At 35.9% G+C, this 15,944-nt stretch overlaps 2 protein-coding genes across 2 annotated transcripts; one reads left to right on the top strand and one right to left on the bottom strand.

The window, feature by feature from the left end:
- Positions 1-2,327: 2,327 nt before the first annotated feature.
- LOC113351025 (F-box/kelch-repeat protein At1g57790-like) lies at positions 2,328-3,134 on the bottom strand. The gene has a single exon (XM_026595104.1). The coding sequence runs from the start codon at positions 3,132-3,134 to the stop codon at positions 2,328-2,330; it is 807 nt and encodes a 268-aa protein (XP_026450889.1).
- Positions 3,135-7,624: 4,490 nt separating this feature from the next.
- LOC113351024 lies at positions 7,625-8,257 on the top strand. The gene has a single exon (XM_026595103.1). The coding sequence runs from the start codon at positions 7,625-7,627 to the stop codon at positions 8,255-8,257; it is 633 nt and encodes a 210-aa protein (XP_026450888.1).
- Positions 8,258-15,944: the final 7,687 nt, after the last annotated feature.

The following is a 15,944-nucleotide window of genomic DNA, read 5'->3' as shown; positions in this document are numbered from 1 at the left end:
AGAGAAGGAGATAACAACAAGACCGAGGTGAACATTGCTAAGGAAAGTGATGATTCAGATGTAGCTTCGGATTTCTCACTGACTGTGACACCATCAGCTTGTATCGTAACTGACGGTACATGGGTATTAGATTCTGGTACTACTTCTCACATATGTCCTCATCGGGACTGGTTCTCAAGCTTCGAGAAGTTTGATAGAGAAGTACGTATGGGGAATAATCATACCTGCAAGGTGATCGGGATTGGTAGTGTGCGAATCAAGATGCATGATGGTATGGTTCGGGAACTGAAGGAAGTAAGGTTCGTACCTACTGTGAAGAAGAATCTGATTTCGCTCGGAACTTTGGAAGCTAAGGGCTACAAGTTAGTCGCTGAAAATGGCATTCTAAAGATAATCTCTGGATCGTTGGTAATCATGAAGGGAACAAGGCATCATAACTTGTACTACTTAACTGGGAGTACAGTAACCGGAGATCTGTCAATTTCTGAACACATCGAGACTGCAGCGATGGAGACCACGAAGTTATGGCATATGCGACTTGCACATCCAGGTGATAAGTCGTTACACTCTTTAATTCGTCAAGATTTATTGAAAGGTGCTATTACCTGCAAATTAGAGTTTTGTGAACATTGTGTGAAAGGCAAGAAAACAAGAACAAGCTTTGGCACAGCAATCCACAACACTAGTGGAGTTCTTGATTATGTTCACTCAGATGTTTGGGGTCCCTCCAAGAATGCATCATTGGGAGGGAAACATTGGTTCGTGTCTTTCATTGATGACTATTCTAGGCGAGTATGGTTGTACACCATGAGACATAAGGATGAAGTCCTAGACGTCTTTGTGAGGTGGTGTATAAGAGTTTGGAGAAACTAAAACTCTCCAAGTCGGTGAGACTAATTTGGGATAAAACAAATTTTAGTCGGTCACCAAGTTAGATTAAGATTAAGAGTTAAGATAACTCTTAATTAGCTTTCTTGATCCTAAAGACTAGGAACTTATTAGCTAAGTTATGGAACCCTAATCCCTACCTATGTGTATATAAATAGCCTAGTTGAGAACCTAGAAAAACACACCAAAATTCTTCTTTCTCTCTTAGGGTTTATTATATTCTCCCTTGCGATAATATATAAATCTCTTATTTTTCCCGAGGATTCAACCTCGTTAAATTCTTGTCTCTTTTCTTCTTTAGTTTGTGTTCTTTGCAATATTTGGAGTACCATTGTGTAGTTGTGCAAATCGCTTCCGCAGGGTTTTAGCGCAACAATTACTTCCTTCCAGCTGATGGCGAGTTTCTCCAACCGGATACCACGAAAAAGACCTCTGTTATGTAGCCAATAAGCTACGGTTAGCTTTTTGATATTGTCGTTTGGATATTTTTTCGACTACCTTTTACCAAAACGCACATAAACCATCAATTACACTCCTTTAGGCTTGACAAGAAGGCATCTTAAAATAGTGTTGCCCCTGAAACACTTCTTGCTCCCAGAAAAAGGATTTTGTTGTTCCCTATGTAATCTCTCGACTTTGGTCACTATTGCTTTTGTTATGACTTAAAAAAGACAAAGCCAGAAACTTAAAATTTTGAACTTTCCTGCAACTTTTAATTCGAAAAAGAATATACTTCCATTATTTATCAAATCATTATAAGCTTGGGTAAGTTGTTTATACTGGTGTATTGAAGTCTTAATGTATTCGCATAGACAATTCAAATTGGGTAGCTAGAAGGTGCAGTTGCATTTTTTTTTAGAAAAGTTAATTAGGTTAGTAGTAACAAAAATTAAAAAAAGAAAAATTACTGAAAGAAAAATGATCCACAGCAAATTGTGAGATGATATATGTCTCTATCGGACAATGACAACAATGAATTAGAGGGAAACAAAAAATGCAGATTCCTTGGAAAGATGAGATATTAAACAAACTTTCAGTTGTTTATGAATGTCTCTTGAGCCAGTCGAGCTCCTGAGATGTGGACTTCAACCTATTAGGTTCAATCCAAGTGCAGTTTTTAAGCCAGCCTTTTGTGTCGTATAAATTTGTTGCAGAACGCTAGCTCCCAACAGAGTGATAACTACCTGTTTCAAGTGAATAGAACACGATCCCACTGTCATCCAAATGAAATCTAGGGAAATAGACCTGGTTCTTCATGTAACTATTGGGAGCAACTGCCGATACACATGAGGTGTGGCTAATGAATAACATATGATCTCCCAAACTTTCAACTTTTACCCATTCCATCTCAGAGAAATTCAGCTTTAAAATCTTAACCGACATCTTTCTGAGATATTTCATTTTCACATGCACTAATAAAAGATCTCCGGCACACTCTACTAAGTAACCTTGAAACTATAGTTATCAAATTGCTCATGGGGTTTCCCAAGATTTCTCCAACTCTTATCCTTTGCAGAAAAAACATCCATAGTTCCCAGATAATTTACGCAAAAGAAAGTCCCATCGTGAAAAACGGCGGTGTTGAGGACTGAAGTTTTCACTCCGATATGAGTTTTATCAAAGATACAAGAACTCCAATGTGATTCTCCCCTTCTAATGAAATTGATACAGAATGTTTCGATCTTTTCATCCATAACGAAAACTATGCAGTCTGAACAAGTCGGCAAAGAAGAAAAACATACGACTGAATAAAAATCACCTCTTTTTATATCAATGTCTGGAAGTCTCACCGTCTCTCGTGTGAAGGGATTATAGAAAAACATGTTTTCCCTTCTCGTTATTAGTAGCCAACCGCCCTTCTGAAAACAAATTGTACACCCAGCTAGATCAGAGAGGTTGATAGCGTAGTTATCGTTGTTATACATGGGGTTTAAGACATTGTAGATAGTGTAGTCTTGGTGTCTAGAGAACACGAGCCATGGAGATAAATACGATGCCGCTTTTATTGTAGGCATTATCGCTCTATTTCCTTTGCACACTGAACGAAAATGCTTATAATCTGATCCATGAAGTTTATTTGCTATAAACCCCACAATGTCTTCATTAAGATTATTCCAGTAGCTTGCAGCTTCCACTTCTCCTGCATTGCATTTTCCACCTTGATTCTCATAGTTAACAACCCTAGTTGTACATGTTTCGGTTTCTAGTGTCATTGAGAAGCCACTTTCTTCATCTTTTCCAAGCATATTTTCCACTTAATCATGCACGTTAAAATGCATAATGACCCAATCCCTTGATGAATCAAAGAATTCTGTTGGCCATACACGCGGCAAAGTAACTGTATTGCCCGCACTTTCAATTTCGAATTTGTACAGACTTGGATTATCATAGAATACGAAAAGCAAACAACCACTCGTGAATCCCAACTCAGCTGCTGAGCAACAACCTGTGGTTGTACGACTGCCAAGAAATAGAACATGATCCCCGATATTATTCACCTTATCCCATTCCATTAACGAGAAATTCAACCTCACCACCTCTATTGAAATGACTTCATCACATCTATGCCCAAGCGTAATTATGTCCACCCTGAAAAGTTCATCGTGAGATGCCACATAATGCACTCTCAAATCATTTTTTCTTCCTCCTACTAATGGAAACAAAACCTCATATTTTACATGGAATGGCTTAATAGAGACAATCAAATCAGTATCCTTCGTAAAGGATTCGATCTCTAGATGATAATATAGGTGCTCATCTAAGTGATCATCATCATCATCCGTAAACATTAGATATAACTTACCTTTAAAACACAGGACAGACACAGCTGCCCGGTTTGATAATAAGTCCATAATATCTCGAGACAATTTGTGTATTCTCCATTGTGTTTCTTGCGGAAAAATAGAAAAGATTGTTGATGGTTTCCATGTTCTGCATCAAAAAACTCATAAAACACAAAAATCATTGAATCATCATTACCATTATCAGGATTAGTATTAGCGGTCGACCGAGGAGGTGAGGACAAAACAAAATCGTTTAAATGTCCATATTCACAACAGTACTCTAGTAATGAAGGTAACTGAAGTCTCTCTTTTGTTACGGGGTTCCATACAAAACAATCACCAAACTACCAACTTGGAGTGTAATCATATACCCTCTCTCGGCAAAGAATGATTAACCAACCTTGGTGAGAAGGTTTTTGATAAATCGTTGTACCACTCAATTCAGGTATGAATTCTCTACAATTTTCTTCATCTGGTTTGAGAATATTGTAGAGACTGCAACTTTCTTTACGATTAATTGTATCCCAACGGAGTGGTGTACCACAACGTTTCACAAGACATGGTGCTACTGCCCTTGGTCCTAATGAATTAGAACCTTCACTTGTTTTTTCTAATAGTGAACTACAATATTCACTTGTGTCTTCTAATGCTGCTGCTTCCGCCTTTTCACCCATGAGGAAATCTCTTCAGAGATATCGATAACACTGACTTTGTCCAGAGATCGATACACGAAATATATGAAGGTAAAAGAATCTATTGAATCTATATGTGAATGGTTTCAATATGTAAGGTATATAAGGTGTGTGTGATCAATTATCGATATATATATATATATAAGGAAGAGTTTTTAAAGAGTTCTAGCAAGTTAAGTTAATTAGGGAATGGTTTAGGTAAAGGGACTTGTTTTATACATACAGTAAAGATGTACGTATCCCACGTGATGTCAAAAACTCAACAGTCTCAGCTAACCTAACCCTACGAGTCTATGACTTCATATTGTGTGAACCAGCTTTGGCTGCCTTCAAAGGTGGTGATAGTGGTGGACCGGTGGCGGTGGTAGAAATAGTTGACAACAGAGGTCTTAGTCTCTTATTTGCTTGTCACCGTCGGATTACGATGGAGGGTCCTTGAGTCTGTGTGGGGAGATTATTATAGCCGGCTGTTTTAATCGAGGGCCCCAACAAAGTCAAATATTTTGGACATAAGCATTTGACTATGGTCAAGGAGTAATTTGTGGATAGATGTAATTTGTAAGGCTGGACAAGGGTCTGTTCGATCCAGTTTTAGACCAAACCAATCACTGAACCGAAGCAACTCGGGTTTCAACATTTAAAGCAGATCAATCCATGGTAACACAATCGGTTTGGCTCTGTACCGGTTGAATCAATGACCAGTTTAGACGGTTACGTTTTAGTTGATGTTGTAGAGTTTTTCACGCAAATTAAGAAATAACGAAGAGAGTAATTTTTTTCCAAATTCACTCATATTAATACCTTCTTAGAGGTTTGAAGCACCTAGTTTTTAGTAAAGAGTTAACAAAAATGGAGTATATATCCTTCATGGAATATATTTAAAAATTGAATTAATTACCCTATTTGATGATTACAATGAGAATTAATGTTATGGTGTGATTCCAAAGCAGGAGTAAATTAGTGAGAAATTGGGAAAAATACTTAAACTCTCATCTATTTTAGAACACAAAAAACCTCTAAAACATCAACTAAATTGGAACAGAGGGAGTATATAATTACATATTAAAGATATACATTTATACAAGTTGACAATCACACACAAATTAGATTTTAAAAATGTGAAAATTGCATAATGCACCGCCGGATCCATTAAATCTTTCAAAAGAATGAGGACAACAAGAATTTCAACCACCACTAGTACTAATCTCTTCTATAATATATAACCTAGTATCTAGATAATCATCTATGGCTTGAAGCAAAGAGAAGAGAAGGTGTGAGGGAGAGATAAAGAGGTAGTGGAAGAAAAGGGGAGACGCTTAAGTGAAGGAAGGGTAAACAAATTCATTTACATAGTATCAACCGCAGATGATCGTATTTTCAGCGGGAATCAAATCTTAAAACCGTTCTCTACCGTCCGATCAGCGGTTTGTTGTATGGTTCGGTTTTTTTGGCTCGGTTTCTGTTTGGCCTAAAGATTGGGTCGGTTCTGTTCAACCTTAGTAATTTGTGATTGAAAATCAAGCATATTACTTGTGAGCCTTGAGCTAACTACCACAACCAAGATTGATAAAAAGATCCCAGTGTATGGACTCAACAAATAAACATTGAAGGAAAACAAAAAGCGTATGGATTCAACAAATAAACATTGAAGAAAAAAGATGGTCTAAGAAAATGCAAAAATAACTACAAGACTCCATCTCTAATCCGATGATGCAAAAATAACTACAAGACTCCATCTCTAATCCGATGTCGAACGAAAGCTATGAGAGAGGTTTCGGGGACATATCACTACAATAAAATATAGTTTTTCCAATGAACAATATCGTTACAAATATTTGATTTTACGTCATAAATATATTTTTTTGACGTTTTTCTACTGTCAGTCAATGCGTTATAAAAAGAGGTGTTGCAAATAATCCGACCGACGCTAAAAACGTCACTTATGTTGAGAGGATTTTTTAACACATTGTTTTATCGCAATTAAATTTTTTTCATTGCAAATAATTTATGCGCCACATCATATTTTTTTAATTATTATTTTCCATTTTGGTATAAATTATTTATTTATTTAATTATTAATAAAATTCGAATGAAAATTATTTATATATAATATTTATTGCTTTTTTATTGCTGCTAGGATAAATAAATTTGTGTAATCAATAACAGACAATATGCCATTGAACACAATTAAGTAACAATTATCTTATTTCCAGTAAATCAAAATTACAATAATCAAAATTATGTAGAGAGGTAAAAGCGGCTGATTCATGTCGCTGGGGTTTAGAATTAGGAAAGAGAGAAAAGATATTTTTTTTTAAGGAAGAGAGAAGAAGATGGTGATGGGATTTTTTTTTTTAGGTTTACCGTGATAGCTGAATATTTATTACAACATAATATATACTACAATATATATTTTTTTCTTTAAAGCATTAACCATATATGGAAACAAGACTTTTATAGGCGGTTATTTTTATTTTACGAAAATATTTATCTCAACATAATATATACAGTATATATTTTTCTTTAAAGCATTAACCATATATATGCAAATAACATTTTTACAGGCGGTTAATTTTATTTAATCAATTATGTATATTTGTACCTCTCTCCTTCCCACGATAAACTTGGTGGTGGCCTGATATATTTGTTGACCAAGATTTTAGGAAACCATAAACGGAAAGAGAAGTTGTTATTTATAAGCAGTAACTACAAAATTGAGTTTAATATTTGTTTGGAAAATGCTTTCCTCACGTTGGAAAAATGTTGAAAAAATGATTTATTTATTTTTTAATTTTATTTAATTCGAAATTTATTTATGATGCTTCCACAAGTGTTATAAATTAATACGCCGACACAATTTTTGTACTTAGCTAACGCAATATATTTGTGACGTACAATGCGTCACAGATGCATGTCTTTTTTGACGCTTTTTCTAACATTGCAAACATAATGTTACAAATGCACCTATTTGTTGTAGTGTATGTTGGTCGCCAAAGACAAAAACAGACTATGGTCGAGCAAAAATTATTTTATGTACATAACCATATTAATAGATTATATTTTGTCATATTTATAGGACCCAGAATATTCTCATTATATAATAATAATAATAATAATAATAATAATAATAATAATAATATATATTGACCCTTCTCCCTCAAGGAAGGGGGCGAGAGTTTTACCATAATCCAAGATGGTATCACGATCCTAAAACCGATCCTTCTTCTCCTTCTTCTTCTTCCTTAGAAACCAAAAAAATCCATGGAAGGTGATAAAAAATCCCTGCATCCAGCCTTTGTTGTGACAAACATAAAAACCCTAATCCCTATTCTCCTTGATATCAAACAGGATGAATATTCTTCATGGGCTTTTCTATTTGAAATACATCTTCAAGCTCACGGTCTTCTATTCCTCATTGATGGATCCGCACCAACAACGGAGATTGACAAAAATATCTTGACTCAACTCGACGCTTTGTGCCGTCAATGGATGTTCTCCACCATGGCCAAGGACTTTATGCTCACGGTTTTGAGATCCGGAAAAACCGCTAGAGAACTTTGGGATCATCTTCAAAAGCTTTTTCAAGATAACAAAGGTAATCGTGCTGCAACCCTTGAAAGTAAATTTGTCAATATAAAGTTTGTTGATTGTTCTAGCATTGATGACTACTGTGACAAGCTTAAGTCATTGTCGGATCGATTGACTAATCTTGACTTCCCCATGAATGACAAACGATTGGTTATCCAACTTGTCAATAGTCTTCCAGAGGAATACAACACTGTTGCGTCCTTCATTCAACAGTCTATGCCAACGTTTGATGCTTCCCGTTCACAACTGGCACCGAAGAAATTCGTCGTACGTACCAAACCTCCATGGCGTCTTCTACAGCCCTAGCAGCCACCGGTTCCTCCACAGGACAGCGTCCTCAGCGCTCCGGCTACAACAAGCGGAATCAGCACCATCAACGCCCTCAAACCCAACAGCTTTCAGCAGGACCCCCACTTCTGCCAACCCCGGCCCAGTTCCATCAGCCCAATAACCCACGAGCTGCAATCTAGCCAAACCCATCATACCCCACACCCTATATGCCTTACTGGGCTGCACCTCCAAGCCCATACCCTACCGTCCCCCACTGGCAGCCCACTGCTCCTCTCCGCGGGCCTTCTCCAGCTCGCTCCCGCCAGACCCATCAGCGTCCATGAGCTGCTGCCTATGGACAGGCCCAAGCATATGCCACTCCTTCCACAGAGATGTTGCATCCTTCGGACTTTGCGGAAGCTTACAGCTCCATGAGTCTGCAGTCACCGGACGACACGTTCTATATGGACACTGGTGCAACCTCACATATTACTGCGGATCCAGGTACGTTACACACTGTTTTCAACACTCTCAATGTTAAAACCATCTTAGTTGGCAACGGAAACTCTATCCCAGTTATGTCCAGTGGTACCCACTCTATAAATCTATCTTCCCGAACTCTTCACCTCAAAGATACTCTCGTTGTTCCTGATATTATTAAAAGCCTTATTTCCGTTCGTAAATTCACTACTGATAATCATGTGTCTGTTGAATTTGATCCATATGGTTTTTCTGTGAAGGATTTGAATTCGAGGACGATCCTTCTTCGCTGTGATAGATCTGGATAACTTTATCCTCTCACAGCTTCTGTCGTGCCCACTTCAAAACCATCCCAGTCTCCTCCCCTGTCTCTTACCGCCTGCTCATTTGATGTCTGGCACAACCGTCTTGGCCATCCTGGACAAGCTATTTTAGATAATTTACGTTCCCACTCTTTAATTCAATGTAATAAGAAACAGTCTACCAAACTTTGTCATTCTTGTCAAGTTAGTAAACATGTTCGTCTACCTTTCTATGACTCAAATTCTTTCACTTTTGCTCCTTTTGATATTATTCATAGTGATTTATGGACTTGTCCTTCACATATTGTTACTGGCTTTCGCTATTATCTTATATTGTTGGATGACTATACTAATTATCTATGGGTATATCCCTTCAAACTCAAATCTCAAGTCTACTCCAAATTCTTGGAGTTTCGGTCTTTTGTCAAAACTCGATATGAGCGTGATATTGAATGCTTTCAGTCCGACATGGGACGTGAATTCAATAACTCTTCTTTTCACAATTTCTCTCAAACCGCTGGTTTAGTCTTTCGTTTCTCCTGTCCTCACACTTCATCTCAAAATGGGAAAGCGGAGCGTATGATTCGTCGTGTTAATGACATCACCCGCACTCTCATGTCCCATGCTTCTATCCCATACAAATATTGGGCCGATTCACTCCATATGTCCGTCTATCTCCATAACATCCTCCCCTGAACCGTTCATCACTTCGCCTCACCTGTGTCCATTCTTTACCAACGCCAACCGACGTATGATCACCTACGTACGTTTGGTTGCCTTTGTTATCATAATCTTTCCGCCACCACCCCAGACAAACTTTCCCCTCGGTTCTCTAGATGTGTTTTTCTTGATTTTTCTTCCCATCATCGTGGCTATCGTTGTCTCGACCTAGCCACTAACAAAATTATTTTATCTCGAGATGTAACGTTTGGTGAAAAAGTTTTCCCCTTCTGTACTCCTTCCAACAATCACTCTCAAAATCTCGATCCCTCTCCCCAATCCATTTTTCCTATGTTCCAACTTCCACTGGTATACCCATCTCCTCCTACTACACAGCCGTCCTCTCCTATCTCTCACCAACTCTATACCCCACCTCATCGCCGTCAACGACCACCTCCTTCCGTTGTCTCCCCACTTCCACTCTCATGTTCTCCCTCTCCCTGTCCGTCGCTCATGGACACGGACATTCCCTCCAGCTCCTCCAATTCTCCTTCCCGGTCCCGTAAAGCACAACACACCGAGTTTTCCTCCACCCCAAATACCACTCCAGGTCCTTCTCAACCAACTCCACCCACGTCTTCATCCACTCCAGCACAACAGCTCCCCCCATCACACAGCTCCACTCCAGGTCCCACTGTACCTTCCATGTCTGCCAACAGTTCCAGTCCGAGCAACACTCTTGTTGCTCTTGTTTGTTGAATCTTAGGCTATAGGAAAGCCGAAGCCCTATAAAACACTTGTTCTGCTCAATTAGATGGAAGGGTCTACCAAACCATGGTACTCCCTCCATACCTATTGTAAATGCGGAATTTTGGATTTTCTTTGTCTCATTAGATAAATAGAGTCATATTTTCAAGATGAATTACTTTACAAATACCCTAATTTTTTGTACATAGAAAATTGTGTTAATAATAAGAGAAAAGGTAAAACAATAAAACATGAAAAATGATGAATTCAAAATAATTTTCTTAACACAAAATTGGTTAAAAAGACCAAAATCAACAATTCCTGGGTGAAAACGACATTTAGATTTTGATACTGTTTAGATGGGCAAAAATGTAAAAATAGCCAGGATGTAAACAGTTTCATCCTACCCATTTTTAAATACTTTTTCTTATTTTTAATTTACATCAGGATGCATCAAGTTTCATCCTTGCTATTTTTTAAGTTTAAGTCAGGATGAATCCAGTTTCATCCTTGCTATTTTTTCGGTGTCCATTTCACCCATAATAATTTTTACTGGTCCATTTGAACCATGTTTTAAAAATATTTGGACAAATGACCCATTTTCCGTTTTCTTAATCTAACAGAATTGGTCCCTACGCCTATATATGTGATATAGAGGGAGTAGTATTCTGTTCTTCTCTTCTTTATCCCAAATACCAGAACACCTGCACTAAATGTCCAACATTTTTTTTGCTAAATCCTTAAAACTTTATTACCAATATTTCATCGAGATCACTACAAAATGAATCCGTAAGTCCTCAATATACATCATTTACCTTAGAGCACCTGACCATTGTGACTCAATTCACTGGCTTTTTTGTTTCTTTATTTTGATAGGGTCAATGGGAAGAAATTTATCCAAAAAAGGTACTAAAGGGAGTACTCAACCCAATAAATAGAAACATATCAAAAAAATGAGACTGAATATTGAATCGATCACCCAAAAAAAAAAAACAAAAAAAAAAGGCTAAATGAAAAATAATAAAAATAACCTACACTAATCGCTTCATGTACAACTCTTGGAGACCAAAAGAAATTCAACTCCCATAAATCTACCGCCATGTTAGCCGTTAAACCCAACATTTTAGTGTTTGACTCTGCCCAAAAATAAGGTTGAATCTTGGTATCTCTTATATTTTCCAAATTTCTATTTTTGTGATCGAATATTCGAGATTCCTTTCTTTCCATATGCACCACCATCAATATTATTATCATAATTCCTGTTGAAGTTGCATCCTTCGACAATGTAATATCAAATTATTTTTTGTTCAGCAACACTCATAAAACAAGTGTGCACTTGTTTCATCTTCTTCTTCATTAAACGGGCACACCCTATCCCCATCTATTCCTCTTATGAAAAAACTTTTCATCTTCATCAACTTTTCAAGGTATAAAAGCCATAGAAAAAAGTTTGCTTTGTATTGATAATATCGACTCCAAATGATCTCTTTTGGAAAGCTAACATCGTAAATTTAACAAAGTGAATCAACACTACACTTGACCGTATAAGCATCAATTGTACTCTTTTTATCCTTCATTCACAATCTAAAGTCCATAACACACGTTCTTTAATATTCACCACTTATATCAACCTCCCTCATTATGGCTTGAGAATATCTATTCCGAGATACGAGCTTCCAGTTGATCTCGTTACTCGAAATCTCATATAACCTAGCCGTCACTTGCCTTTTTGTTCTTGAAACTTCAAAATACAATGGAAATATATTGCATAGTATTGCTTCTCTAATCCAATAATCTTTAGAAAATTTAGTTTAATTTCCCGCGCGCTGTTATCTTAAATCTCGGATGTTTTTTGTCATCCTCAAACTCATTATAATGTTATGCCACACACTAAACTCCTTTGGACCTTTCGGTTGAAGAGTTTCCCAATCGGTTAATGATTCTCCAAATTTTTTCACAATTATCTTTCTCCAGAAAGCCTCCTTTTCATTCTCAATATCCACCATAACTTTTTGAGAAGCGTCGAGTTCATGTCTTTAGATTTCTGGATTCCAAGACCACCACCTTCTGTAGATTTTACGATTAAATACCACCTAACATTATGACTTCTTCTCTTATTAATATATTCATCCAAAATAAATTTTCTTTCTATCTTTTCAATTGTATTTGTAATGGATAACGATGAAACAAAGATTTATAGATAATAAATTTATAAACTAGCTAATAGGCCCAGTACGTTTTTGATGAGTGTCAACATACCTCATCTTGATATTGTTATCTTATTCCGTGAAGAAAGCTCTAAGTACATGATTCAATAATTTTGTTTCACTTTTGTGAGCCACAAACTTTATCTCCCAAGAGAAGACCGAGATAAATACTTGGAAAATTTGATCTTTTACACCCCCAACATATTAGCAAATCCAATGTATTCAATGAAAGCTACTCCAAACAAGCAACTTTTACCAAAGTTGATTTTCAAGCCTCGTGTTAACTCAAAACAAAGAAGTAAATACAGAAGAAAAAAAGTCTACTTTTTCACGCTTGACAACAAGAAAAACAATGGTATCATCGGCAAATTAAATGGAGAAGGTTAACTTTAGTTCCCTCATTCTTCACCGGAAAACCAAAATTTTACCAACTTATTGTGCCTTACTCAACATATGACAAAACAAATCTCCGTCAACGGTCAAAAAAAAAATATCACCTTGGAAACTATCTTTCTCATTATAAAAAAAAAAAACCATGAGTAGTACCATTCAGAAGAACCGAAAATTTTGAATAAGAGCAAATATGTATCCCAACACGCAAAACGCCTCAAAATCCCATTTTAAATAAGACTTTATCAAAGTTCCAATTCACATTACCAAAGAAAAAATGTTAATTTAATTGTTATAAAAAGTTTATACGTGTTAAAAACTCAAATGACATAGGAATATCACACTCCATTGAGCGTTTTAAAATAGTGATATTAACAATATCATCTTTTTAAGGATGGAAATTTAAGAGATATATTTTATTAAAATAGTTAAATACTCCTAGCTAATTAGTATCTATATTTAATTCTTTCATAATAAGAAAATACCTACTTTTGTGGATTGATTTGTTCTTCTAATCAAACATCGGAATAGTAGTATTTATCCTTGATAAGAAAAATATTTTAGATTAATTCTCCATTCTCTAACTATTTTTCATCCTAGCTAAATTATCTTCTAACGTTTCATATAGATATATACTTTTAATATTTTTTTCTCTTGATTTTTTTAAATAGAAAATTCGTTGATACATTTTTTTAAGCAAAACACATAAAAAAAGGATATTCCATAAAATTGATCAACATTAAATCAGCGGTAATCTTTTTGATTCATCACATAAAATGAGAGACAGTATCACATAAAATGAAAGACGTTACATCGATAGAAATTTACTTAAAGGAAGGTCTAACCTTAAAGATTACATTATTGTATAATCATTTATGCTCATGGTAGCGAGATAATGATATAAAGATAGAAACATCAAATACATGACTTTAATGTGTAAATTTATCTCATTGAGCAAGCCCAAGGAGACGGTTAGTAGCTGCTACGTAACATGCTTGAGTTTAAAGATATATGTTGAACCATGCTTTTACGATTGAATCTAATAGGTTTGCATGCATTATAAGATAATTAGAGTCATAGAAAGGTAATCACTTACATTATTGTGCTGATTGAAATACTATAGCTGCTGATAGGTATGCAAGTTCGATATGACTTCTGATATCCATCTCAAGAAACTAATACTTAGTTGTTGTTGTAATCAGATTGCTAGTAGTAATGTCGGTTATAAGTTCATGTTCCACCTCGAACTATTTAGATAAGAGGTTTAGATGCTTATCCAACTTGATTTATGTTAGCAAAATACATAACTTACTAGATCAATTGCTGTAAAAAGATTTTATTCATTATTCCTAGATGATTCCATGAGTCAAATCTGACATAAAGATTTTTTATCAACAAAACCACAATGGCAAATGAAAAACACACCTAAAGTGAAAACTGGAATCAGTAAATACTAGTTCTCTTTCTTTTTACTCTTACTTTTTCATAATATTTTAAACCCAGCCTAGGTCTAGTAAATGCATCTTTATTGTTATTATTATTAGAGAACATCATATAAACTATAGTTAAATCCTCCATTATTGAAACATGAAAACATACCAACAATAGCACCAATTATAGTAAGCAGACAAACAATAATGTACATGTGTTTCATGAATGTAGACTTAAGAAAACTAGTAAACGTGGAATCTCCTCTATTTGAGGTTGAATTAAGTAGAAGATTAATAGATGGTATGTTGAATGATGGTGAAAAACGTGGCGTTGATGAGTTTGGAAGGATATAAATGTTAATGGGAGAAGAGGAAGTAATAAAGATAGAATGAGGTGGCAAATTTTTAGAATTGGAAGGAGGTGTAGTTGTATAAAGGGAATGAGTTGAAGGTGGAAGACTATAAACTGATGAAGAAAGAGGAGTTCAAACTAACAGCAGGAGAAAATTCACTTGAACTGCAGTCATTGTTGAGAAAGGTGCAATCTTTGTTTTTGGATCCCCAATTCTCTCATGTTTCTAACTTAGAGATATGTCCGGTCCGATTATTAAAATTTTGGACCTATGCATAAGTGTCATGATCATGGCAGGCTTAGCAGTAAAGATGATTTGCTCAAGGTTGTGGATCGGAAAATAAATATTACCCTCAAATGGGCCCTGAAAGGAAAACGTCAGTTCCGTGTCTCGAAAAAACAAGACTACCAGGATGAATCCGAGAAGCTTATGGGTCTAGATGAAACTGTTTGGGATAGGTTTCCTACAGAGCTTTTTTCCTTAACGCTTAAGTAAAAGAAGGATTATGAGAAGTTTGGGTGGAGTTACAAAAGCCCTGAGGGAATATATTTTGTATTTGCTTCTTCTGCTACTATTTGTACTAGTTTGGAGTTTGGAGCCTGTTTTTATGTCTTGTGTTTTTGATTCATGTTTTCAGGTTCGGATCTGCCTGTGTTTTACATTCATGCTGATGTACTTTGTAGTGCTTTTAGACTCTGGTATATTTGTGCCATTTGATCATTATATGATTCGATGCTAGTTTCAAATGATTTACTTGTTCGACTCTTTACTAGTATAATTGTTTGCTTTTATAGATGAGGCTGGGGGAATATGGTAAGTACATTAAAAGTATACATGTAGATATCTGAGCCTTAGGAAGCTTTGTTTTTAGGTTCTCAATAAGTTCCATGTCAAGTGAAACACAATTTTTCTGGGTTGAGTTATCAGCATAAGATACACCATACATTAATTGAATTATCCCATCTGGTTACCTTACTTTATACTTGTATAGGATATTTAAAAAAAAGGCAGAAACTCAATTAAAGAAGATGTTGAAGAAGAAGAAGATGATGATCCAGTTAAGAAAAGAAGGAAAGAAAAAAATAGCAGCAACTCACTGAAGAAGATGATGATAATCTCCTGTTAAGAAAAGAGTAAAATAATAAATAAGTAAA

The sequence above is a fragment of the Papaver somniferum genome, chromosome 2, assembly GCF_003573695.1.
Source record: "Papaver somniferum cultivar HN1 chromosome 2, ASM357369v1, whole genome shotgun sequence".
Taxonomy (NCBI): Eukaryota; Viridiplantae; Streptophyta; class Magnoliopsida; order Ranunculales; family Papaveraceae; genus Papaver; species Papaver somniferum.
The sequence above is the reverse complement of the archived record's forward strand: the minus strand, read 5'-3'. Positions and strand labels throughout refer to the sequence as shown.

Coding starts and splice junctions, on each gene's coding strand:
- LOC113351025 (XM_026595104.1), bottom strand. CDS start 3,134: ATGCTTGGAAAAGATGAAGAAAGTGGCTTCTCAATGACACTAGAAACC.
- LOC113351024 (XM_026595103.1), top strand. CDS start 7,625: ATGGAAGGTGATAAAAAATCCCTGCATCCAGCCTTTGTTGTGACAAAC.